The sequence below is a fragment of the Mercenaria mercenaria genome, chromosome 9, assembly GCF_021730395.1.
Source record: "Mercenaria mercenaria strain notata chromosome 9, MADL_Memer_1, whole genome shotgun sequence".
Taxonomy (NCBI): Eukaryota; Metazoa; Mollusca; class Bivalvia; order Venerida; family Veneridae; genus Mercenaria; species Mercenaria mercenaria.
In genome coordinates, this window is record NC_069369.1 from 48,850,351 (window position 1) to 48,878,207 (window position 27,857).

At 34.7% G+C, this 27,857-nt stretch overlaps 1 protein-coding gene across 1 annotated transcript; it reads right to left on the bottom strand.

Annotated features, from left to right (window-relative positions):
- Nucleotides 1-5,431: 5,431 nt before the first annotated feature.
- On the bottom strand, nt 5,432-19,011 carry LOC123547949 (cytochrome P450 2C31-like). Its single transcript, XM_045335195.2, has 7 exons — nt 18,755-19,011; nt 14,593-15,184; nt 13,516-13,728; nt 13,065-13,203; nt 11,690-11,955; nt 11,239-11,366; nt 5,432-9,364 (listed from the first exon to the last, which is right to left on the bottom strand). Exons 2-7 carry the CDS (start codon nt 15,151-15,153, stop codon nt 9,142-9,144), a joined length of 1,530 nt encoding a protein of 509 aa, XP_045191130.2. The 5' UTR covers nt 15,154-15,184; nt 18,755-19,011; the 3' UTR covers nt 5,432-9,141.
- Nucleotides 19,012-27,857: the final 8,846 nt, after the last annotated feature.

Genomic DNA, 27,857 nt, shown 5'->3' on the forward strand with positions numbered 1-27,857 from the left:
ACAAGACAACATACGCAATACAAAATACAGACAGACAGAAAACAAGTTGAAAATAGGGGCACCGCCATGGAACGTAAAGGAAACTGGGGTTTAAACGCGTTTAGGGCATGCCAACCTCGCACTTACCCTATTCCAAACAAGTTAGACAAGACAATGTTAATAAAATGCAAACAACAAACAAGACTACATACGCAACACAAAATACGAGATAGACAGTTAATAAAATGCCAACAACAAACAAGACTTAGTCAATATACGCAAAACAAAATACGAGGGAGACAGGAAACAAGTTGAAAACAAGAGCTCGTCGAACACGAAATGCTCCCCTTGATGCATTCAATAATTGCACAACGAACAGAAACTATATGCTCACTGTAAACAAAAGTTCTACTGTTCTGGTTCAATCTGACCTTGACCTTTATCCTATTGACCTAATAAATCAACAGGGGTCATCTGCTGGTCATGATCAATCTCCCTGTTACGTTTCCTGATCCTAGGCCCAAGCGTTCTCAAGGTATCGTCCGGAAAGGGTTAACTTGATCCGGGTCAATGTGACCTTCATCTTTGACCTACTGACCTCAAAACCTACAGGGGTCATCTACTGGTCTTGACCAACCTCCGTATTAAGTTTCATGATCCTAGGCCCAAGCGTTCTCAAGTTATTATCTGGAAACGGTTTAAATGTTCCGGGTCACTGTAACCTAGACCTTTGACCTACTGACCTCAAAATCTACAGGGGTCATCTTCTGGTCATAATAAACCTCTCTATCATCTTTTATGACCATTGGCCTAAGCGTTCTCAGGTTTTTGTTTAGAACCGCTGAACATTTCCTGGCCCATGTTACCTTGAAATTTGACCTCAAAATCGATAGGGGTCATCTACTGGTCATGACTAATCTCCATATCAATTTTCCTGATCCTAGGCCCAAGCGTTCTTGAGTTATCACCTGGAAACCATTTTACTGTTCCTGGTCACTGTGACCTTGACCTTTGACCTACTGATCTCAAAATCAATAGGAGTCATCTGCTGGTGATGAACAACCTTCCTATCAACTTTCAGGATCCTAGGCCAAAGCAATCTTGAGTTATCATCCAGAAACTGTTTAACTGTTCCGGGTCATTGTGACCTTGATCTTTGACATACTAACCTAAAAATCAATAAGGGTCATCTGCTGGTGATGTGCAACCTCCCTATCAACTTTCATGATCCTAGGCCCAAGGGTTATCCGGAAACCGTTTAACTGTTCGTGGTCACTGTGACCTTGACCTTTGACATACTGACCTCAAAATCAATAGGGTTAATCTGCTGGTCATGACCAACCTCCCTATCAAGTTTCATGATCCAAGGTCCAAGCGTTATTGAATTATCGTCCGGAAACCGTTTAACTGTTCAAGGTCACTGTGACCTTGACCTTTGACATACAGATCTCAAAATCTATAGGGGTCATTTGCTGGTGATGACCAACCTCCCTATCAACTTTCATGATCCTAGGCCCAAGCGTTCTTGAGTTATCATCCGGAAACGGATTGGTCTACATTCTGACCGACCGACCGACCGACCGACATCTGCAAAACAATATACCCCTCCTTCTTCGAAGGGGGGCATAAAAATAGAGGCCTTGGAACGTTCAGTAACCTATATAAAGGAAACTTGCGGTTTAAACGCGGCATGCCAACCTCGCACTAACCCTATTTTCAACCAGTTGGACAACACAATGTACATAAAATCCCCGCTGAGAAAGGCTCTACATTAGCGAAAAAATACCAGATCATAATAAGTAAAACATAAAAGTAAGGTAAATCTAAGGTATATTTACACCAATATACACAACAACTTGTCTGAAGTCAGAGCACCAAGAGCCTAACTTTTAAGGGCTGCAAGACAAAATTCCACTCCCTGCGTCCGTTTGATGTAAGATTTAGGAGAAAAGCATCATGGAGTCTTACACTTTATTAGTCATCGCACCATCAAATAGGAAAGCGTAGCAATTAACTGTAGAGGGGTCAATCACTAAACATGCACTGTGCTTCGCGATTTTCGCATCGTATTCTCTTTTGATAAACTTTTAAACACATTTTACAAATATCTGAAACCTTAGATAAAGCTTTCTTTAATCTTCGAAGTGAAAACTTGGGTTTAGGAGGTAATATGGAAGGGTTTGATTCATAAAATTTAACTCGAGTTTTTATGATTTTAAATATATTCTTTTTCCATTCAGTAAGAACGTTCGGATCTGCATTTTCTTTCCGACACCATTTTTTTACATTTTGTAACATAATCATCAATATACTGAGTTATTTAAGAGAGACATTTTTCAAAGTTAATAGACAAGGGAATTCTATATTTTGGACCTTTGGAGAAAATATTTCTGATTCTTTTATCATTAATGACGGTCACTAGAGTGAGTGAGTGAGTTTGATTTTACCGCGAATCGAAACAGAAAGGTCACATTTCGTCAAAAATAAGTTATATTAGAAGGTCATCAGAAGCTTGTTTTGATGACAAGGACAGATTGAAAATATGAAAATTGGATAATCTAATTTCCAGAATGAATGAAAGAAACTGCATAATTATACCCTATCATGAAACAAAAATGGCCATATTATAACTGGTATTTTTAAGATTTTTATTTGATAGAAAATTACAATATCTGAAAGTTTGTGACAAAAACAACACCATCTGTTTGTCCGTCTGTACGTAATTAAGGATAAAAGCTGTATTTCCGTACTATTCCATACGGAAAAAGTCCGTGTTTTTCATTAACTTCAAATAATTGTAGAATGTTCCAAACACAGGATATTTTAATAAAATAACTTTTATAATTAAATCTAAACATTGTCTAGACATACTTGTAATTTGTCTATTTTACCGCTAACGGTTTCGTCGGGGGACCGTCTCAAACTATACCATTTTTCGTGAAAATATGCATACTTCTTCATATATTAAATAGAGGGATGGGCCTTGTCGGAGGGGACATATCTTCATAACCTAATGTCAGATTTTAATAAATGATACCTTTTTGCAAAGGCCAAGCCAGTACCTAGAGGAAACAGGCCAATCGGGTTCAAAATCGGTCGGCTAGGGGTCAAGGTTTTAGGTCAAATTCCAGTAGGTCAAGTTCCGGTAATATATTATGATACAATGTATTACCGGAATATGACCTAAATCCTTGACCCTTAGCCGATTATAAATAATATATTACCGGAATTTGACCGAAAACCTTGACCCCTAGCCGACCGGGTTTAAAGCAGTCAAGGCTTTCTTGAAGACTCAAGTATCATATTCACTTAGTGAAGCGACACCATTAGAGCAATTCTCACGGCTCCCGGGGTCGGGTCAGCTTAGTCTTGGCCAGCACCCTACCGCATACAACAAGTTTGGTCACATTCTGAGACCTGTCCTGAGCTCTGATGGCATTATATGGACTTGTAGGTTATAACACACTAAATAGTTGTTGTTCTTTATTCTATATAAAATTGACCTAATTCCAATGACCGCAGCACACATCAGGACCCATTTTAAATTTCTGTAACCTACATTTTCTTGAAGAATATTGTCAGTACTAACTAAAAATCAAAAGAAAAGTGGGGGTCATGTTTGATGCAAGAAACATAATTTCAGTCAAACACACAAACTGCAAAATCAGCTAATAAATGAGACCCCAAATTATACTGGTGGTGTATGATCTACGTTTCCATTAAAATTTTGTAATGTTGTTATTTCATTATGAAAATGCTACCTACATGTCAAGCATAGATCTGTAATGTGATTTTAGCAAACAAATTGCAAAGAAAATAAGGAAAATAGCTCTACAGAGCAAAAAGACTGAGGACTATTTGTATCCGCCATTATGCGACTACCATTTTCTTTTCGCGCCATTTTTCTTTTTAGTGTCTGTATGCCTTGTAATGTCGAAAACTTTCCAGACATGGTTAAAAAGCCATATTTTCTATGTTGAAGGCATAACTTGTAGCCATTTATGACCTGCCCTTGCCTCTTGGGATATCCTAGGTACTTAAACATGGTATCAATCGGTAGCCAGGACTTACACCTATACAACTTTGTATGATATAGGTGTAATTCTCTGGACTAGGGGCTAGAACCCGGTCGAAAACCTCTTAGTCATAGTCAAAGACCAAATGGTGTCCTTATTCGACCAGCCCCTACCCCTAGGGCTAACCAAGGTACTCGAACATGGTATCAATCGATAGCCAGGACCCGTACCTATACATCCATGTATGATACGGGTGTATGGGTTGGTGATATAAACTCGAACTTTATCGAAAAGTTTCCCAAAATAGGCAGATTCGAACACTAACTTGTGACATTGTTCGACATGTCCCGACCCCTCGGGCCATCTTAGGTACCCGACAAGGTCTCAATCTTTAGCTAGGACCTATACCTACACGACCATATATGATACATGTATAAATCATGGTCATAGAGTTTCGAGCCGGGTCTATACCCTTTCAGACATAGTCAAAATTGTCATATTTCCTAAGCTTTTACAGTGCTTCGTCTCTGTGTTTTTCCCAAGGTGAAAATTAATGTTACACCGGAAAGGGAGCAGTTAATTAATATACGACAACCTCTGTCGTAAAAATGGGTACTGGTGCTTACAACAAAATTATTTTGAGAACAATCGTATTTTGATACAATCATTATTATGAGGACGATTATCTGTTTGATACTCAACATTTCATTGTGCGAATGATGTTCGTTTTTATCAGACACAAAGATAAGATCTTGTCTATGTCCCTTTTAAGTACTATTGATGCATCTAAACATAAACAATGTTTTGAAAACAAACAAAAAATGTAACAAGATTTTTTTTCAAGTGTAAAACTAAAACAATCAACTAAATTTTAATTAAAATATTTGCATTTGAAGTTTTTTAATTAATTTATAACTAAAACATTTAGTATTATTATTAAAATGACATAATTTTAATGTACATACAAATAGGGATAATGCACTTCTAGAACGCAAATGAATTGGCATATTGAAATATCAACTATTATAATGTGTGAAGTGGCAGATATCCCCTTCAATAAAAGAACGACTTTTAAAATTTATTACATTTTTTTAAATTAATCAATCGATTGCCTTATATCTAAATCAAGTAAGACGAAATTTACAAAATAAAGTTGAATTTAAGAAATAATCCTACTTTTATCAGATAATACAATATAGTAAATATAAAGATAACGGACTATAATATATATACATATATATAAAGCGATAAAGAATATTCTTTTAACATTCTAATAAGTTTATTAACTAGATATATATCCTGGTTCGCAAAGCGATAAAATATAATTGCTGTTAATTCCGCCTACTATAAAAATTTCAAGATGGGAGTTAGGACCCGCCTTTTGAATTTTGGTCCAATGACAACGGTATGGGCAAAACCGGCCAAAAATAAGGATAAAATTCTTTTTTTTTTCGCAACAAGTCGCATCATTTGGTCAAATTGTACATTATTAGCCATATTTTGATGACAAACAAGTCGCATCTTTTGGTCAAAATGTACATTATTAGCCATATTTTGATGACTGAGCATCTATTTTTGGCATAAATTTTGTTAGAAATATTCAATGAAACATTTTCCAATGTGATGGATATCCTGAAAAGAAAACGCTCGTGGATCCTTAAACTTATTTATGTGTAAAAGTGAGCACTGGTTGTGAAAAAATGTGTATATATGGAACATAAAGCAATAACACATATACAACAATCAAATACCAAATTAATTTTCCGTACAGCCAACGACGCAAACCTGTGGCTGTTTGTTCGATAACGGATACCTCGCTTAGACTATCCTTATCTAAGATGTATCCATATCTTATCAATATCCCTATCTTTTGAGGATGCCCTTTACGCCAGGTTACAAGATGCCTAGAAAAAAGTATGTTTCGGGATACAGTACGCGTACCTATGACTTAATCGATATGTTTCGTGTCTTTCGTTGCTTCTTTAGAAGACGGTTATTTTCCTTTTTACTACATTTAATTACAAATAAATAACAGAAAAAATGTAAATGTTGCTTCAAAATCGTTCCATAGTAAACGATCCTCGTGTAGAAAGACAGTAGAAAGAGTTTCAATTTTGATAAATGGCTCTACCAGCTTATGGCATGTACAGACAGAGCGGGTATCCACTCGCACGGAAGTGTGCCAAAAACAGAAATTTTAGGCGATTTTAGAAAGTTATCGGTTTCTGAAGAAACACGAATGTATTTGTCAGAATAGGTGTCATGTAAGAAGATGGTTACAGACCCGTCGATTGATACCATGATTGTAATATAAGGAGCATTAATAGTGAATGGTGCAATTTTAAAGTATATCAAAACACGTTTTATGACCACCACTTATGCTAAAATGCTTTATAATACTTGAAACATATGGCACAGACGTTGGAGGAGTTGTCCTGTGCACTCCGCCGGCCAAGCAAATGAATTTTTAAAAGACATGAATCTATAATGACAACAATGAAATGAAACATATACTTATAAGGATAATATTATGATATTTATAATAACATATATGCATGGATTGAAGAATATTAAGATCTGGTTAAACAATTATCCCTATGTTTATCTATATAATCCCAACAGAACGTATTCTCTCAATAAAAGGCAAACACAGTATTTTCTAGGATACTTTCTAATACCATTTTCACTAGAAAAAAAACCCCAAAGTTTAACACAGTACTGTATAATAAAAGATGAAATTCTACTGATAAATTATCTCAAATTGAAGTTTTATGGGAAGATCTATTATATATTAAACATATGCTAAGAATAAAGAAGAGTGGCATTAACAACATAATTGTGACGAACGCCTGGGAAATGTCACGCATCATTTTCTCAGGAAAATCACAACAATTTGTTGGATCAAATCAAACTGCAATTGTTAGAAATTCCTCAGAGAAATGTGTGCACTAGATAAAATGCAATCAAGGTTATGTATTAGCATTCGAATGAAACACATATCACTTTCTCTGAATAAAGAGTGACAAACTATAAAAACTAATGTCTAATAAACCTGGACATTGTTACAAATTCTCAGGAATACGATTGCAAATCTTTGAATATCATACTGCAATTTATGCAACATTCTTAGAGAAATGTGTGCTTTGAAAAAAGCAGAAAGTTATACAAAGAAAACTAATGTAATCAAGCCTGGAAAATGTAACATACCAAATTCTCAGAAATAAAGCAGCAAAATGTTACATACCAAACTGCAATTGATGTAGCATTTTACAACGCTGGCCGCTCCGAGCAAAATATAATCCAATAAAAGGTAATTCATAACAGATTTTTCTCCTGTTTATACACATAAGCCCAATAAATTTGTTCAGAAATGAATGACGTACTACTGCATTGATAAAGAATTGCCTAAATCTTCTAGTGCATTTCAGTTAAAATGCAATGCCCCTTCTTTATTAGCTAAAAGGAAGATTGACTTTCAAAAGAGGGTAAAAACTTTACAAGTGTTACCTTTCTTTCCATCCTAATTGCTTTTCAAGCAAACATTTATTCCTTTAACTTTAGAACCAATTACTGAAAACTCAATTACTGGTCTAGATAAATCTGAAGAAAAATAAAACAACGCAGAGCTATAAGCATATATTTTGGTAGTAATATAAGGATAGGATATTTCACAAGCCGAATAGTACTACAAGTAACATCATTAGTACAAACATACAAACAGGAAAAATTGAGGTAAATAGAACCCTTGTCTATTTTTGAAGTCAAGTCAATTGAGAAATAGCAGCTCCTAAAAATGAATGAATATCTGAATTAAATATCTATTATATGTTTGGGTATTGAGTCCAAAATGAGTAGGCACTTCTTGACTTTTCGATTTTAAGTTTATTAATCTAATTCGGGTTTGATTGATTCTGTTCATGAGACGTAATAGAAAGTACAGCACCTCTCACCCCCACCCCACGACCTCCCACAGTCTTAAGTGAAATTCTACAACATAGAGATTTAATAGACTCGATGATCCCAAAGGACCAGCAAATATAACAACAATATATAATAACCTAACTCCGCTAGAAGAGACCCCAGTTTTTCTTAAAACATATAATAGGTGACCAAGTTTCGATTTTTAAATAGAAATAAAGGTTTGTGATATTTAATAAGAATACGCTCAAACATTTTTATACTACAACACTGCACATACTTTTGGAGATTGTAAGTAACGAAAAGCGGTGTCCAAATAAAATGGGTTTTTACCACTTCTTATTAATTATCACATATAGAAGATGCATCATTTCTAAACTAACAAAGATATGATATAATATCTGATTTTGTTGTCGGTATTCAGTTTGACTTTCTGGCTACCAAAAAGGACGCAAATAAAAAAATCAACACAGAATCATTCGCATTTGTCATATGAAGTAATAGAATCTGTGAATATCTGAAAGCCATATACTCAAAATAGGTTCTATAGGTTCAGCTCAATAATACCCTGGTCACAAGAACACTACGAGGTCCGTACGAGTAGATTTTCAGTCGAATTTTGGCAAACTCGTACGGCGTCCGTACGAACATCTTTGACTCGTGAGAGTGTCGTACGGATTTTGTTTACTCGTATAGGGCTTGGGAACTCGGTGAAAACGTTTCATCCAGCTCCCGAGTTCTCTACAAGTTAGTAAAGATTTTCGGCGTCGGGAGCAGCTCGCAAGAGCCCCTGACGGGAACCGCACGGGCCCCGGAACTCGTACGGGCATCGGAGCTTGCAGATGCTAGCACGCGCATCACAGTGGACTCGCACGGTCAACGTACGATGTCTGTACGATATTAAGGACACCATGGGGAACGTGCGATGTCCGCATGGGCCTCGAAGGGCGATTGATCGCCGTACGGGCTCCGTACGACTTCCTTGGTGATTCAAGGTACAGAATGGAGTCACATGGTCTCAGACTGATACACTTGCAACTCGCGCTGGTGAACTCGTACGACTTTTCTAAACCGTACGGACATCGTACGGTTTTGTGACCGAGGCATTATTAATTAATACCATAATGTTGTTTTATTCAAGTTAAATCTTTCAAAACAGATTTATTAATATTGATCGATATGGATAAAGGAATAACGCAACAACATATTCATGGTTTTGGCTGAGGTTTCATTGTTGAGAGCGCTCTTTTGCCATGCAGAGAAATGGCTTCGATTTAATAATGCCCTTCAGATCAAACGAGTCAGGTGTTCTAGGATCGCAACTTCTTTCCATACCTTCAGGAAATTCAAACGACCAGCGCTGCAACAAGGTAGCCATGTACAGAAAAGCACGCGTTTTGGCAAACACTTCCCCTGTGCACTGGCGTTGTCCTAACCCGAAGGCCAAGACGCTGAAAGATATAATATTATCCATGATGAGTTTATAACGCCGGGACATCCATGGTCGAGTGGAAAATGTATTTGACTTCGAATCGCTTGCCCTTCACCGATATGAGTTTGAAACCTCACTTCGTAGGATTTTTCATGCGAGGAAGTCATCCATTGGCTTACCGAGAGCCGGTGGTTCTAACTAGGTACCTACCAAGGCCTGAAGCAATTGAATAAGGGTAATCTGAGGTCCACCGCCACCAACAAAAGCTTGAAAAGTCGCCATATTATCTTAACAGTGTCAGTGTGACTCTAAATCCAACAAACATATACACTAGAAAAAATTGGTAAAACCCGATGAATGCTCCCCAAAGTATGATTATAGCATAAATATTTAAGCACAAAAGCGTATGTCATTGATTGGGCACAATGTGGAAATACGAAATAAGCTTACATTGCTTATTATGCAAGGCTAATTGCACTGCAATGAGAAAAACTTGTCATCAGATATCTGGAATGCAAATGTATCTGATCTGAAGGTGTGGAAAATACTGAGACAAGACTTGAACCGGCAGAATGTTCCTGTTTACAGGTGCTTGGGTTCGGAAGGAATTATGACTTTTCGCAAAATACTAGCCATTGACTGCTGCGAAATACTCCAGTCAAAAATGGCGCTTTAGTTTACTAATGTTAAATCATCAAAAGGCAATGACTCAGTCAAGACAGAAGCTTCCTATGAAGTTTCGCTGAATTCCAGCGAATGGTTTATGAGGAATACTCCGCACAGTAAATTCTACGGTAATACAACTATGCTGAATACTTAAAGGGCAATAAGCCTGTGAAAACTCTTCGGAAGATAACATGAGTATCTCTTCTTAGGAGTGAAGCTCCTTATGAAGTTTAATTGAGTGCTAGCGCATTGCTGCTGAGGAAAACACCAGACAAGAAATGATGCTACCGTATACTAATGTTTAATAAGCAAAGGGCAACAACTCAATGAAAAACAAACGGATAACAACATGAAAATAATATGCGTATCGCCAATTGGGAGAGATTTCTATGCAGTTTCGCTCACTTCCTGTGCGTGGTTTCTGAGAAAAGTTCGAACATGATTTTGGGATGGACGGACGCAGAGACCGACGGACAAAGCAGCGACTATGTGCTTCCCCTTCGGAGAGCATAATAAAATTAATGATTTTCGCTGTAAAGTTTAAAAATTCATGTTAATTATTTGGATGCACAGAATGAATTTATGCAAAATAATAGGGGACTCGATTTGTTTAAGACTGTTAAAGAAAGGTAATGTAATGTGCAATTTGCCTAACGTTCCCTTATAAGAATTTGGCGGAATGCTCTATTTCCCTTATATTAAGCAAAAATGCAAATGGTAAACGTTTTAATCAACTCTTGAGCTACATAAAGTTCAATATTATCGTCAAAGTAATTAGAATTTAAAACAGTGTTACCTCCCTAGATTTAACAAAATACCATGTGCATCTTTTAACAACTACATACATTATTAAAGCCAAAATCAATAGCTTTACAATGAAACTAAATGTAGTATTCTTTATATTTCTATCCGTTTTCATTCTTTATTTTTGACCTACACCTTAAAAGACAATATGGTTAATCGTAGCTTCTTTTGAGTTTTACTTCTATCACTCTAGGCCAGATGTTAAAAAGAGAAGTTAGTATAGTAATACACAATATCTGTAGCAAAAGCCTCAAAGGCATCTTGTATACCAAAACTATTATTTGCATGATTTTACTCAAAGTAAAATTAAAAACATTTCAATGGTCGACGAATATATTAAATACATTTCAAGTAAGCACATCTTAAACACTTTAGTTTCGTAGTATACACTGTGTATTGTTACTTAGTGTAGTATTTGCTTACCTTTTGCACAGTTTGTGTTCTCGTGGTAAGAGGTCTCCCTGTTCATCTAAGAACCTTTCTGGTCTGAAAGTCCAAGGATCTCCCCAAACATCTTTATCATGATGAGCATACCATATGTTTGCTAGAATCTGTAATTGATGTAAACAGGATAGGATTTTGTATGTAGTAAAATGCTGCTCACTTTAGTTTGAGTGGTATCTTGTATAAAATCAGTCTCATAGTCATCAGACTGCGTTCGCAATGATCCTCAAAATACAAATCCGTGACTTATGTGTTTTAACAAAATGTATCTGATTTGTTATTTACATATTCTATAATGTTTTTAGTTAAACTGTTATCCCAGTTTTAGATACTGGATATTATGAGCACATAAAAGCACAGAAAACATATCTTTAACTTTTGATAATTACCATAAGGAAAATAGTCATACTCGTGCTTTAATATACGTTACCAGGCTCTTTGGTTCAATGTCATATCCGCAAAACTCTACATGATCTTGGCATAGATGTGGCAGTAAGAATGGGGCAAGGGTAAGGTATCTGTGCATCTCCATTTCAAACGCCCTAAGATAATGACAATTTTTCCTATCCGAGTAGGTAGGAGACCGCTCTGTTCCAATAACTGTGTCAATTTCTGCGTGTATCTTGGCCTGAACCTCTGGATGATTCATTAACACAAGCATCGTGTTAGTAAGAAAAGCCCAAGTCGTAGTTATACCTGCAATACAAGAAATATTCTCTGTTGATACTTGCTAAAGTTAGAAATGACAATGTTTTTAGGATACTTTAAGCAATTAAAAATTTTCATACTAGTGATACTTGTAAAAATTAGAATATTAATTAATACAAAAACTATTAAGTTAAAGATGTGTCGATGTTTTCCAATACATATATTTAAAGATGTACATGAAGTAGCGGTACTTTCGATAGTTAGATACTGTGTAATAGCTGCATAATTTGATATAAGAGATCACAGAATCGGACAAAAAGATCATTCATCAGTATTGGATTAATGTTTTAATTAATGACGCAGTATGTGTTTACCTTTTCTTCGAAGTCAAAGAAAAAAGAAAAGCAAATGCACAGTCATGTCACTGCGTGGAAATAATGAATATGAAAGAAATGGCTTTTGTACAATCTAGTACACAAGATACAAACTCCTTCTGCAAATCCATTTTGGGAGGCAGTATCGCAAAGCATGACCGTAAAAATCGGTATAAATCAATTAGTTCAGTATATGGAAAGAAATGTAAGCAAATTAAATTATCTGCATCCACGACTTCTAATATATGTGCAAGGTCTTTATTTTACCAGCGCTGCCGACTTCCTATAAACCAATATCATCATGGTTTCAACATTTCACAATTGTAGTTTCGTTACTTTTTGACTTTTCAACATTGCAGTACCGTTCTTAATTTGTCTTGAGCTCAATATATATGGCGACGGCCCTAACGGGACACCGTATAAAATGAATAAATAGCTCATGTTGATAAAATGCTCAACCCCCAGGTTCAAAATCAAAGTTTATAAAATCAACGACATGATTACGTTTAGCATTACACATTAGGCTGCATATATGGTAAAGTAGAGAAACATCTGTAAAAAGATTTAGTGTGATATTTGAATTTAGCATGATAACTTTCTCGATTGAAATTCATTTAAATAGCGAAACTGTAATTTCTAAATATTCTTTCTCTAGTTCTTTCGAGAGTTAAATTGTAACGTGTTAGGGGCCAACGTGGCCGAGTAGTTAAGGTCGCTGACTTCGAATCACGTGTCGTCCTGTAACACAACCGTCTACGATTTCACCTGTGCAATATATTTTACCTGCATCTATGACTTCTACAATCTGTGCAATGATTCGTTCATCAGTGAAGAAAATTTCGCCTCCGACTGCCATTTCTTTCCGTTGTTCCTCTATATAGTGATCAACGATTCCTCGACATTTTCCAGGAATGTATGTATTCTATAAGTGTTATTAGTTTGTTATTTTTATTATTATTTCATCGTGCAATAAGTGTAAAAGTTCGATGTGAAATTCATTTTGGAAGCATGGTATAATTTATTTACAATACACTGGTTTACATTTATCAAACGCTTGTTAATTTATTGATGTTATCATTTATTTTGTAATTTTGAAAAACTGTTTCATGATGCAGGTATTTCGCCAAACGCCAAATTTAGATTCCAGAATTCCTATCCCATTTTGAAACTTTCCCTTTACTATGGTATTGACAAATTTTTTGTAATATGCATTGTGTATCTATTCCAAACAAACCTTTAATTTATAGAAGTACTTCCGTTGAATTTTCTCGTTTGCCTGTTTACATTTCCTGTATTCGTTGCTAAATTTGCCGGGAAGAAATCGAAGAAAAGGAAATGACGTCATAATGGAGTTTGTCGCTGAACTAAGGAAGAAGTCATTTCCACGAACATGCTGCCAGAAGATGTCTATATCCGGATCAACGTCATTTATAAGCTCACCACTAAGCTGAAAGGTAAATAATACATACCATTTTAGAAAATAACATGTTCTGCCAAATGGAAATTGTCTGCTAAGCATTTCAGTCTTACAAATGACAACTTTTTATTTTATAGAATAACTTTGTCGACGCTTCTATAATTGCGATCCTATGTGGTTCTTAGACAACTTAAATATGAAAAGAATTGGAACGACTGTCTAACCCTACTCGCCCGCTAAGCTCAATACGGAGAGCGCCGATCTATGGATCGCGGGGTCGCGAATTCGATCCTCGGGCGGGCCGTATGTTCTCTGTGACGATTTGACAAAAAAACATTGTGTCTGAAATCATTCGTCCCCCACCTCTGATTGGTGTGGGGAAGTTGGCAGTTACTTGCGGAGAACGGGTTTGTACTGGTACAGAATCCAGGAACACTGGTTAGGTTAACTGCCCACCGTGACATAACTGAAATACTTTTGAAAAACGGCGTTAAATCAAAAACAAACAAACTTTCTAACCCTTGCATAATCGTAAGATGCGACAAATATGGTCTGAACACTTGGCTTTTCTGTATCTCTTTGATTAAAGCAGGTATGAAAGTTTTGATTCCATACTTCATAATTTTAATTTAATCTAAATGGGATATAAATCGAAAATTTAGTCCAGTTTGGCGCCTTATAACCTGTACTGTAATGGAGAGCCGTAACACCCAAATCAAGCCAGTTCAATCGTTACTTCAGAGAAATGTCCTTCGATAACAGATACACTGTTGATTACCATTTAACATTTTATTGACGCTCTACTAAACACCAACTACCATCTAGGTTTACCGTTCATAATTGGTGCTGCACGAATAAATTAGACGAAGCATTAATTGGACTTGTTATACTTACCACAAGAGAAATAATGTTTGATAACGACCTTTTGAAAAGGTCCATACATTGAAATGTCATGTTTGGCATTTTTTCTATTCGATTCACCAGAAGATTCATTTCTGTCATAACGTTTCTCTCTAAGTCCTGCAGCCCACTGCCATAAGCATGTACCGCTTTTACAAACTGCTGCCGTGCTAGTTTGTGAAACATTCCGAATCCTTCTATTACGAAAGCTAAAGACTGGTTATGAAAACGAAAATATTCGCCGTAGAACATCCTTGCTCGATCATTGAAATGCCGCTTGTACTTGTCGTCAGCAAATGCTTTTTGTATCATTTCTTGGCTATTCAACACTACAAGATTGTCTGAAAACATTTTAAAACGAAAGATGTCGCCGAAGGTTCCCGCATATTCGGTAAGCTTAAAACATATATTGTCTTCATTAACATCACTAGCACAACCGATAAATGGAAGGCCTTTTGGTCCTGGAATGACTTTTCCTTTCAAGGTGCGCTTTCGGAAAACCAAGTAAATTGCCCCGATTCCAACGATCACAGCAATGAAGATAGAGTATAACATTCTGTGTCCTCCTGTGTAGTTGACTTACAATCTGAAAAAGGTCACAATTGATAATTCGCTTGTTTTCTTTGTTTGTACGTAATGTTAAATAACTATTATTTTATTTTTGTACGAAAGCTGCAAGAGCGTTTAGTTCATCACACTTGATTTTTCCAACGCTTTTTCAGACAGCAGATATTATTCGCTTAAAATAATAATAAATGTATATGTACGATTCTAAACAAAAACAAACAAACAATTGAATCTGGCCATTTTTGGCTATAGTACATTGAATAATACAGGGTATATTTTCATATTTTACAAGGAAAACTATTACTTAACGTTGGAGTATGCTAAAAGGAAGGGCCCAATATGTCACATACAAACCTTTTTACACTCTTGAGTGAAAGAGGACATGCCCAGAGAAATAGAAGCAATTTGTTTTGTTTTAAGTTTACTAGGCGGTTTGGAAAAGAAGGCTCTAATAACATACACAACTCCACCGCACATAAGATAGAATAAGCTATCTAGCATGTAACTATTCCTGATCGCTTTCCTCCATCACGATGGCACCGTTTTAAGAATTATGTACTAACTTCAAACTTTTCGTGAGCAATCCTGTTTGACCGTGATACGATATTATTGTGTGTTAATAGTGTATTGTTGAGTCATTAATATATTAAAAGAGCGGTTAACTTTTGTCGAATCAGTGTTTATACACTGTACAAATAGTAAGCAGGAAAAATGTCAAAGATGCAGTTTGCTTCAGGTACGGCGTTTTTACATTCAACGGATGTTTCGCTCTTTTTCGATTACCCAAATTAATTACACAGTACCTATATCCTGGTAATTATATATGCTAAGCAAAAACCCAAAAACCGTATAAAGTGCAGGTCTAGCATTTTTAACCTTGCCATCGAATGATTAAATGCATTTTTGTGCGTTTACATGGCTATGAACCGCATTGGGATTTCTTGCAAATCCATGGGTTGGGTTAGCGATAAGTCCCAAATTGTTTTACACCCGTGTATCCTTGATGTCGTTACGCCGGTGTTGTTTTTCATAAGAAAATAAATTCTTTTTTCTTTTCATACAAATTATATTGTGAGTGTAGATATCACATGATACTTAAAATACATAAACATGTCTTTAAAAAGCCAAGTCATAAAAGTCAACAAACCGTGCCATTATTAATTATGTTTACAGTGTCGTAACCAGACCTGAAAAACACAGAGGCAGGATTATTTTGGAGGGGGCAATTGCTTGCAGGAGGTATAGTTTAGGTACAAACTTAGGTAACAGAAGTTCACATTAATGATAAACATTTTTCTCATTGATATAAAGTTACTCTAAGTATAGTTATGGAAGTGGATTAGGGGACCTACTCAATAACTTGTGAAATTTTACAATATAAAGTGGTACATTCTTAGTCATTTCAGGCAACAGATGTGAGCAAATCAGGCTGAAAATACAAAAATGGTTCATTTTTATGTCCTTTGAGACGAAAACTGTTAGCTGACCAGGTTGAAAAGTAGGTGTGGGGGCCTTTCCAGATACGGATACAGAATTATGCATTTTGAGCATTTCAGAAAAATATCTGAGCAATTCATAAAAAAACAGTACGAGCCATGATATTAAAAATTAATACAAGTAGGTCATTCCCGAGAAAAGTTTCAAATTCGACAAGACAAAATGGTACATTACGAAAACATTTCAGACAATACAGATCTAAACAAATCAAGTTGAAACGTATACTTTACTGACCTGGATAATTAAGTACAGGTTTTCATGTGGGTTAATGGGTAATCATCGAGATATTTTGAATTTTTCCACGACATAGTCAATTAAATGTGTTTAAGCCGTTTTTTTAAACGATATGAATACATCTGGATGAAATACACTTCTATCCTTTTTAACGGGTGTATGGGTAGGAATGGGAAAGTCGGTGGTCATCACTGAGAAATTTAAAAGACATTTCGTGCTTTTTAAGCTATTTTGAGCATGATAATTAAGCAAAACTGACTGTGATGTATGTGCAGAAGTACTGTTAGTAAGTGTAGGTGTTTGGGGGGAAAAGGATGACTATTCGTAGGAGTTACCGTTAATTCTGCCATTGAACCAACATAACTCAATTGAAGTCTTTATTTGTAAGTGAATATCATTTTCACGAAAATGTATATAATTTGAGCCTTTTTGAAATGTGATACCCTTGCAATGAGTTTACAATATATACATTCAAAAATAGACAAAGATGTATGAGAAAGGTACAACTAAAGTTTGATTTAGATGTTTGACACTCGTCGACCGATTCGGGAAATCAGCACGACTTAGGAAAGAACCACTGTCGTACTGAATAACATTACCTAAATAACGGACCGTTCCATTAATAAAAGTACAAAAAACACCGCTGTCCTTAAAACCGAACTTTACAAAGAAGGTTCGAAAGAATGATTTACAAAACACATAATAGGGCAGTTCCATCTATCCGGTGTTTATATAAAACATCAAGTTGTGCACATTTATACAACCTAAAATATGAGCGATTTTGGAAGTGAAACAATAAAATACTTGGGTTATATAGTTAAAAAGTTCCATTGAAAAGCACTACTACCAAGTTTTCCAGTCTTTGACAAATAGATCTACCCAAATAGAAGAAAATAGAAGATTTTTTAAATTTATTTTGAGTTCGTAAGAAAAATGTGGCAGCCACATTACAAACAAAGACATTATGAATCAATCTTTAATATGAATTCTAACACGATCCGATTTATTTTCCTATTAAACAAAGAAGGCTGAAAACAGTGAATTATCATATAACAATTCACTATTCTGACGTCACAATTATTACGTCATAGCGTCAAACGGCATAGCGACGCGCTGGAAAAGAAACCGATTGAAAACGGGCAAATATTTAATGAATGTCGTCAAGGATATACTTTAAAATCTTGGTAACGTGTTAGAATCGAAAATTTAATAATATATCTCATTTAGTGATATGCTCTTGAATAAAATCATTGTTTGTCGCTCAGATGCGTATTATTATATAACCCGGGCTGTGCCAGCCCCTCGTGATATAATTCCTTCGCATCTGAACTCCAAACAATAATTTGTTCAGCGACAAATCACTAAATGAGATATATTATTTCTTAAATAATACATTCTTTCCGTCTCGGCGTTTGTTTTCTTTCCCAAAAAACAAAAGAAAAAACGAAACAAAAAAAAAAAAACGAAATAGAAATCTAAATAATTTTCATAGATAGATATCAAAAATGCAATTTATCAAAAAAAAAAAAAAAAAAAAAAAAAAAAAAAAAAAAAAAAAAAAAAAAAAAAAAAAAAAAAACTCCAAACAATGATTTATTCAGCGACAAATCAATAAATGAGATATATTATTTCTTAAATTCTTAAATAATATATTCCTTCTGTCTCGGCGTTTGTTTTCTTTCTTTTTTGTTTCTTTTTGTTTTCAAAAAAAAAACAACAAAAAGAAAAACGACATAGATATTTTTTTATAGATACATATCAAAAATGCTATTTATCAACAAAAAAAAAAAAAAAAAAAAAAATAAGAAGAAAAAAAAAGAGAAAAAAAAACACCGATGCAGCTAGTTAACTAAAAAACCTTCAACAAAATCCGGTGAAATAATGTCCAGTTCAATAATTGATAGGTTCCCACAACTACTAGTAAAGTGCGTCTTACAAATGTATCACCCGCGTTTAAAGAAGAGAGAAAAAATGCGCGTTATATTTTAGCTTAGTTTTTTTCTACTATCATATCATGTGTCGGGTTATTTCATTGAGAATAAGTCGACCTTATAAGTGATCAGTGTGTATTGTGCCGTGACTGGACATTAACCTTGTTAGAGGGACGTTTGCTTATGTAAGTAAATCTGATACCCATGTACATTGAAACTTCTAACGCCCCTTCTGTTTTTTAAAACAAATATTTGTCATAATTCTAAAATAAATTACATTGTACATTTATCAAATTCTTTCATATTTAGATAAATATGTTGTTGATAACATCTTAAAATTTCAGCATAATCGGACTATAATTATGATGACCTGTACCCATTTTTAAAATGTCACAAAAATGCGTGTACAAGCAGTGATATTACAAACTGAGAACATATCATTTCTAGGGGTACAGAGGTGTAGATAATGAATTTTCAGTCATACGACAGGTTAACCTGCCTGTAACGCAATTCGCTCGATTTAAAGTTTTAGACAATTATTTGTATTCCTGCAGATTAAATAAAATGATACAGTGTATAGATATTCGTTGTGCATTCGGGCGTAAATGTACTTTTAATATTGAACTAATCCAAGTAAAGGGGTGCTACAGTTTACTGAATACATGTTTTTATACATAAAAGACACCAGGCAATCGGACGTACTAAACTTGTCACGTTGGCGCAGTAGGTTAGAGTGCACGTCGCATACCATTTATTAGGTGTAGGTGTGGGTTCGAATCCCTGAAGGGTAAGACTTGTATTTACTTTTTAGATAACTACATTGTATAATGTCAAGCTTTTTTTCACGAAAGTCATTATTAACGTTGATGATTCAACGAACGATTCAGAAACAGACACTGCCAGCGACTCCGATGATTAACCTTGTTTGTTTGTGAATTGAAATAAAAAAAAATTCTGATATGAAATAAATTTTTAGAGAAAAAATATATATCAGAAAACGAATAGAGAAAATGAAGAAAAAAATTTAAAACAGTAAATATTAAAGTCCAGGCAATGAAATATGATACGTACTTTTTGAATTATAATTCATAATACAATAAAATGAAATTCTGTTGGGGTTCGAACCAACAGGTTGCGTGCATGCCGTGTATCCGGGGCACTCAGACTTACTAATGCACTGTGCAGTCTTTGATCGCAACTCGGTTAATTTCTCACATTATATTCCTATTTCTTACGTAAATCATCAGCCGAGATTATCCGAATACCAGATCCACCTTAGTTAATGAACTCGCCCAAAGAACATTTTTGAAGGTCAAAGTATATCTATACCATAGCATCAATCGTTTTGTTGACATTTAATTACGTTATTTACATCTTATTATTCTAATTGTGTGAAAAAAATATGTACCAGTGCTAGTATGAAAGACGTTGTCGAAGATATCGAGATGACGTAGGAGTTAAGTGTATAAGAAAATAAAAATATTTCATATTGTTCCCAGTTAATGTCTTGCACAAGTCTCTTCGGCCGACCAGGACTGGAGAATTTTCGCATGCAGGATTAATTTGTAACACACTAGGTATTTTAGTACTCTATAAGGTTAGTGCCCAGCAGGGAGCCTAGCTATACAGACGCTCCGGTGGAATACACTTTTAAATTACAAAAATGAAAGTGTCACTGATGTAATAGAAGCTTCCCAAGGATAGTTCATTGTTCGTCTGCGCGACACATTCATCTTACGGTTATAAGAGGATCACACTTTAGAAGGAAAACAAGTGTTTCTGACTTTTACGACGAAATTTTATATTAATTTTGTAAAACACAAAAGAGTACCAGTATAATTATGCAAACGTTTACATTTATTGACTCAGAATTTGACACTATTATTTTTTTTTCATTCAAGTGGTTTTTCAAGTATACTTTCACACGGGAATTCCGTGCATGGTAATACTATAAGCTAGATAAGATACGTGAAACCACATGCAATAGTTTATCAAATAGCCAGATACTTCGACAGGCTGGGCACATCTCCCGATCGGGGTAATTTACCTCGTTCGGGGTATTTTACCCCGATCGAGGTAAAAAACGAACAAAAGAAAACATAAAATACTAAAATTTTGACCTGAAGCGTGTAAAAGCGATTTCTCTTCCATGTCTCGATGATTTCTAAGTGTAAAAACAAGGCAAATTAAACACATACATGTACATTTTTCTCTTGCATAAATTGCGCATTTTGGGTGCAAAAATCAAATTTTTTGAAAATACAGACAATACTGACCCCATAATATCACTTACACTTTAAATTTAGCCAAAACAATTTTCCCACTAAATCCAGTATATCAACAGCGGCCATTTTGAACTAAATAAATTCTATCCGTGATGCACATTACGGAATATTCTATTGTTTTATGTTAATTAGTACAGGGTGTGCGAAAAATTATCACAATATACAATTTAAGTTACGAAAGAAAAAAATGTTTATTAAAACTATGTGGTTGATATAATAAATAATCATTTTATTTACTTTACCTACTATAACGTTTGAAGTTATAACTGCGAACAAGTGAAGCGCGGATACAAGTGATTTATTTACCGGTATTAACAACCAGTGCTTCATTGACAGTGACTTGCATTATCTATAATTGTATTATGAAAATTAAATGCAAATAAACGAGAAAGTGTGGAATTCATGTTATTACTCTCTTCCCCACCAACCAACATATACACAATATATATATTGTGACAAGGTGAGTACTTACTATAGTATAGTGAGGGATACCTTATATATAATATAGAAAAAATCTTCATGATCCAGGATAAGATAGTAAGTTTCCAAGTACTAATGTTTTTAATTTTTTGTTGATCTCATTTGATACGGGTATTTCCTCTATGCAGACATATTTGAATTTAATGTTATATGCATTTCGGTGGAATGTTAGGATGCTTGTATGCAGTACACACAAGATGAAACATTCCAAAAAATACACATCACCGTGATATTTAATGTAACTTTGTGGCCATTTATTATGTATATGTTATTTTAAAATACCCATGTCATTGTTATTACTTGTATATAATGTAGGCATTGTAGTTCAAAGGCTCTATATAGCTACAATAACTTTTTATGAAAATGAGTAAATGGTTCAAAACGTAATTCAGTATTGAAATAGGTTCTGCTATAATTATGATGTGTATGGTAATTTTGATATCAAATTTCAACAACGCATCAATCCAAATAGAAAGAAAACTTTAATTGAAATTTTATAGGGATTGATTGCTCCTTGAACGTTGTATTGAAATAAGCAGAACTTTCAATAAGTAAATAAGTATTTAGATAAATGGGGAAGTTAAAGTACACAGTGTCCATATAGTAACAAATTTTAAATAAGTGTGGTTGGGTCAATGGATGATTAGCATTTAACCCTATTATATATTGATAAAGCATATCAAGTCCTTCCGCAAATTACGCGCTTGTATACATATATGAATTAAATTAATATTCAATATCTAAACACTTAATATACATGTATATTACAGATAATCATGTCTAAGTGTTTCTGTACAGAACAGACTCGCTGACTGATGGAAAACAGTACAGACTAGTAAAAATTGCCCACAAGAAAATTAAAGTAGAACTTTAATTTTATGAATGAAAAAAATATCATTTCTGAGAAAGCAACAGCTGTATGCAACATATGCTTATATCATACTGAAAATGTTTAATGCTGCAACCGCCACAGAAAAAATACGAAAAGAACAGTGCATGAGCTATTCTTTCAGAATTAGAAAATGATGACATTTCAGAGGACACAGTTAAATTGATTGGGTGCGAAAATATCAGGTGCAGTTCAGGACGATGCTATGAAAATCAGTACAGAATATAAAAGTGATGTTTCAAACGACTTCAAAGTGAAGAATTGGATTTTAGGCAGAAATAAAATACTTCCCAGTTTTTAATGCTGCTGCCAATATGAAGTCCATAGATGAAAATAATAAAAAAACTGTATATGCAGGATCAGTAAAATTCACTTATAAAGCCCGCCATTTGTCAACGGTTTCACCAGTCCATTTTTACAAAATTTAATTTCTTACTACATTACAGTAGTAAGTTTGTTACAAATTAATAACATCCATGCCTCAGCTGGTAGCTACTCTTGCCTGACAGAGTGGCTTAAAAATTGTCGATAAAGGCCATATGTCAAAATGAAACAGGCAATGTATGTATATTTTTTGACAACACCGGGTTGTTGCTAGAAACTGGCGCGTTAACTATAATAATAAACAAGGCCAGTGTAGTGACAACAGTATTGAATATAACGTCATCTGCAGAACCACTAATTCAACAAAATGAAGATGTTTCTCCAAGTAAATGGCTGTATGATCATGATGACCCAAAGATACAGTAGATAAAATACAGAAATGTTTGAATGAAAATGAACAAATTATAAAATATCAGAGACAGTTTATCCAGCAGAGGATTTTTAAGTTAAAGACGAAATGACCAAGGCAAATGGACTTGTAATGGATCATGTTGATACGAAAATATCGGTAAATAAAATTCGTAAAAAATATTCAAGGAAAGCACGCTATGAATGTACTGATTCAATATCTTAAGTAAAGTACATGCGTGATTTCCATTATATCACGTGTACGTAACCGCGATTAACATTTATGTTATAAGGTTCTATATTGTTTATTGAATAACACGCCAAAAAAGCTTCTTTAAAAAAATAGAGGAGAAAAAAGTCTTATTAATCATCTGAATTAAAATTTTATTTTGGATTGAAAACCTGTTTCTTCTTCATATCATGATCAGTTTTAAAAATCGAAAATTGTACTTGAATATGAATATTCACCGAAAAAAAACTATTATCGTAAAAAATATATATTTTGTTATTTTAAACTCAAAGATGACGTTGATCGAAATATGGAAGTGGATAGTTTGGACAACTATGACTGGGTCCCTAGTATCCATCCGACTGATCCACCGAAGTTAGGTATCGCAGAGCCTGTAATGTGCAACCCATGTTCCTATGCATCAGTGAAAAGGGTCTTGAGTATTATAAACTATATATGTTAAGATAGCATACTCAGGTGGCGGTTTTAGTTTGATTTCAAAAGTCATCTTCGATAATTTGCTTGAAGTGAATAAACATACTGAAAGTTTGTTTTAGACACGATATACCAGAGAGACATTCGTAAGGAAATATTAGAATGGCGTGTGTATTTGAGGAAATCTGAATATTATCACAAAAAATTACGGAAAGTGATATATTCCATTTGAATTGACCAAATAATATTGTCAACAGTCACTTGAATATTATTTTAAGTAATGATTTCATTTTAACATATTTTTTATCATATTTGTTGAAAAAAAAAACTTTAAAAAAAGTGTACTTAACTGCGTTTCCTGGAATATGATAGCATTCCACTTTACAGGTAAATGGATAATTTTGAAGAATGACATATTTTTCTTTCAGTGACTATTTCATAAGCGGCCAAATACTGGACAGAGACCTAGTTTATTTGAATCAAATGTACCAAATGACAGATATACTTCAGAATTACACCGCGGGGTAATATTCCAAAAAGAATTTAGGACTTACACAGGTTTGTCATGAGATAAACGACAAAAATACACACGATTAGGTTGAAACCATAAGAAGTCATTGTTCATAATCGAAATTTATAAGCGAAATTCGAGATTAGGAAGTAACAGAAGCGCATGATGCTCGAAGAACAGTGTAAGATTAAAGTATAAATAGAATAAAAATTAAACAGAAAAAAAACATATTAAATGAATCTTTATATGTGTCACAATATACTGACATTCTTTACATCTGAATCTTTTTTATACACAATCAACACAGAGCATTAACCTGTAATCACAATTAAAAACTTCACACTTGAGCCGTTACACAGTTTTACTCCTTCCTTTCTTACTTTTCCTACATGTGAACTTTTCACATATATTACACTCAGAAACTTTCATCTTTTTTTTCTATTCTGGACTCCTTCCTCCACTTCGCATTTCTTCAACATCTGTTGTTCAGGTGGTGCAGGATATTCAATTCCACTTGCTTTCTCTGCGTCGATGTAAGATTAGTGTTTCACTCTGTACAGTCGTGGCACCTAAAATAATATTTATTTGCATTTTATCAACATAAAATTATTAATATTTCCGATTTATTTTGTGTTTCGCCTTTAAAGTATGATATATCAACGCTATTATATGTTTTAGATAAAAACCTTCATAGAGAAATAAAACTTTATGAGACAAGACAAAGTAGTTTTGTTTTAGTATGTGATATATTTTAATAGCATAATGTAATTAAAATAAATACATCGCTAAAAGAACATCCTGAGAGCAGTAATACCTAGCTCCACTTTCTGCTTCCCATCTGGCCCACCACTTTGTATGGGAAGTTTTATACATCTCATCCATCTGACATGTAAATTGTTATGATTTTATAAAAATACGGTATAATAAAAAAATATTAATAAAGTTATCAATTATAATATTATTTATTTTTAATTTAGCATCAACAAAGACGATATGCTACAATTTTATAAAGAAGTGGTAAATGCACTGGAATGCTTCTTCAGAAAATGTGCATGCGAAGATGTCACACAGATTCAAGCGGTAAACTTACTTTCTTTATCACAGTTGGTGTCCTCTTTGATACAGTTTTCGACCTCGCACCTGGATCCTCCAATACGTCTGTCCAATTTGCCCGATGTGGTGTTTTTTGCTGTACACTCTTGCCCTTTGATATTATTTCCAGGGTTGTTACCCTTTGTCTTTGCGTCTTTCTGAAAATATATGGGTTACGATTATCTACACCGCTGAATTTAAAATATTTTTCTGAAGATAATCATATACTTTTTGAATGCAATGTTTAATGTTAAATATACAATATTACATTTCAGATTCCTCTGACGATGAACAGGTTGCCAAGTAGTTGTAAATATTAAAAAAAAGTATACTTACATGCATAGTAAAGGCAGCACTGGATACACCTTTTCACGACACGAAAATACCGTGCAATATTGTGACGTGTTGCGTGGATGCACATCATAATGAGAAAGGTTTGCCAAGCAAACCACACAAAAACACTAATAAAAAAACACATGATGTTTCACTTTTTATGAGTACACCCTGTACTAATTATTAAAAACAATTGAAATAACGGGATATGTGCATCACGGAAAATATCCATTCGTTTCAAGATGGCGGCGATTGATTTGGTGCGTTGATCTGTTGAATAATAATTCTTGATCTGTAAGTGTAAGTGATAGTATGGGGTCAGTATTGTCTGTATTTTCAAAAAATGTGATTTTTGTACCCAAAATGCGCAGTTTATGCAAGAGAAAAATGTACATGTATGTGTTTAATTTGCCTTGTTTTTACACTTAGAAATCATCGAGACATGGAAGAGAAATCGCTTTTACACGCTTCCGGTCAAAATTTTAGTATTTTATGTTTTCTTTTGTTCGTTTTTTACCTCGATCGGGGTAAAATACCCCGAACGAGGTAAATTACCCCGATCGGGAGATGTGCCCAGCCTGTTCGAGTGACTGCCCGTGTACTGTTTTCTTATTGTAAGATTATATCTTGAAAGAAATTATAAATATTCCCAAACGAACGATCGTCAAACAAGAAAAAGTGTCTTTCTTTTCATTTAGATAAATATACAGTTTTTGAATAAATCTGCTAGAGGTTTAGACGTTTAAAGCCTGTTTACACACCTACTTCCTTTGCTCAACTAGGGTGTATTGGGTCTATATATTTCGGAAAGACATTTATGAACAATAAAAATCTCGGTGGAAGGTCTATCTGTGCGCATGAATGGATCTGCTATAACTCTAGCCAGACCTATCCAGGTGCAGCGATTTCATTTTCATTCCCACTGATTAGAGCAAGGGCGCTTCTAGGATTTTAGTTTGGGGAGCGCGTATTTTGTAGGGGGCTGCATCAGACTATATCTCGTACACTTTCTGTAATATATTGGATGTTTCCGTTGGAAATGTTACCCGAAATCAGATTTCGAACCGACATCGGTGAAGGGTCTGTTAATCTTATGTTGATGGTGTATACCTAGTTTCATTGTAGCTGGATAAAAACTGTAGGAGGATTCGAATGTGCTGCTTACTAGCTGTAATATTATGATGTTCAAAAACAAGCCATAGCTCAAAACACATAAACGGACATGAAAGTCCCAACATGCTCATGTCTGCCTAATGTTGATGCATACTGAGTTTATTTGATTCTGATGAAAACTGCAGAAGAAGTTGAGTACACAAAACAGTGTGATGGACAGATGGAATAACAGACAGACAGACACTTCAAACACTTTATGCTTACATTCTAGCATAAAACTGCTGTTATTGTCACATTTCGGGGGTGTTTTAACAGGAGAGAAAACGTGTGTTAACAGAGAGATTCTCGCGCTAACGTGCTGTTATAACACCTTTTTATATATGCGAGTTCCGTGGCAAAGCGTAAACGTCATTCGGCCCAAAAACGGATAATTCAAAACGAAATGACGTCAACGTAAAAAACAGCTCAGACATTCCCGCGCTTTTCATAGAAATTTAATGACGTTGAGGTAGGATGTATTCATTTATTAGTATTTTTCCGCGTTTTATGCTAGAATAGCGTTATTTCGTTTTTTTCGCATGTTGTTTCGTGTTATAACATCTACAGACTCCCTCGGGATACGTTGGTACCCTCGCCCTACGTGCTCGGGCACCAACCAATCCCTCGGGATTCTGCAGACGTTATAACACGAAAAAACATGCGATATCCCTACAATATCTGACATCGGGGACATATAATGATAAAAATCAACCATAAAGTTACGTACATTGTATCCTACCGCTTTCTGCTGTTTTGTTCAAACTGGAACTAGAAAAATATAAATCTAAATGCACGGGTAAATAGTCGAGTGACTTCTTGCATATTGTTTGCATTATCATGGAACTATCTTAGAGTTTAATACCAGACACAGGCTGATACCTAACTTGACAAA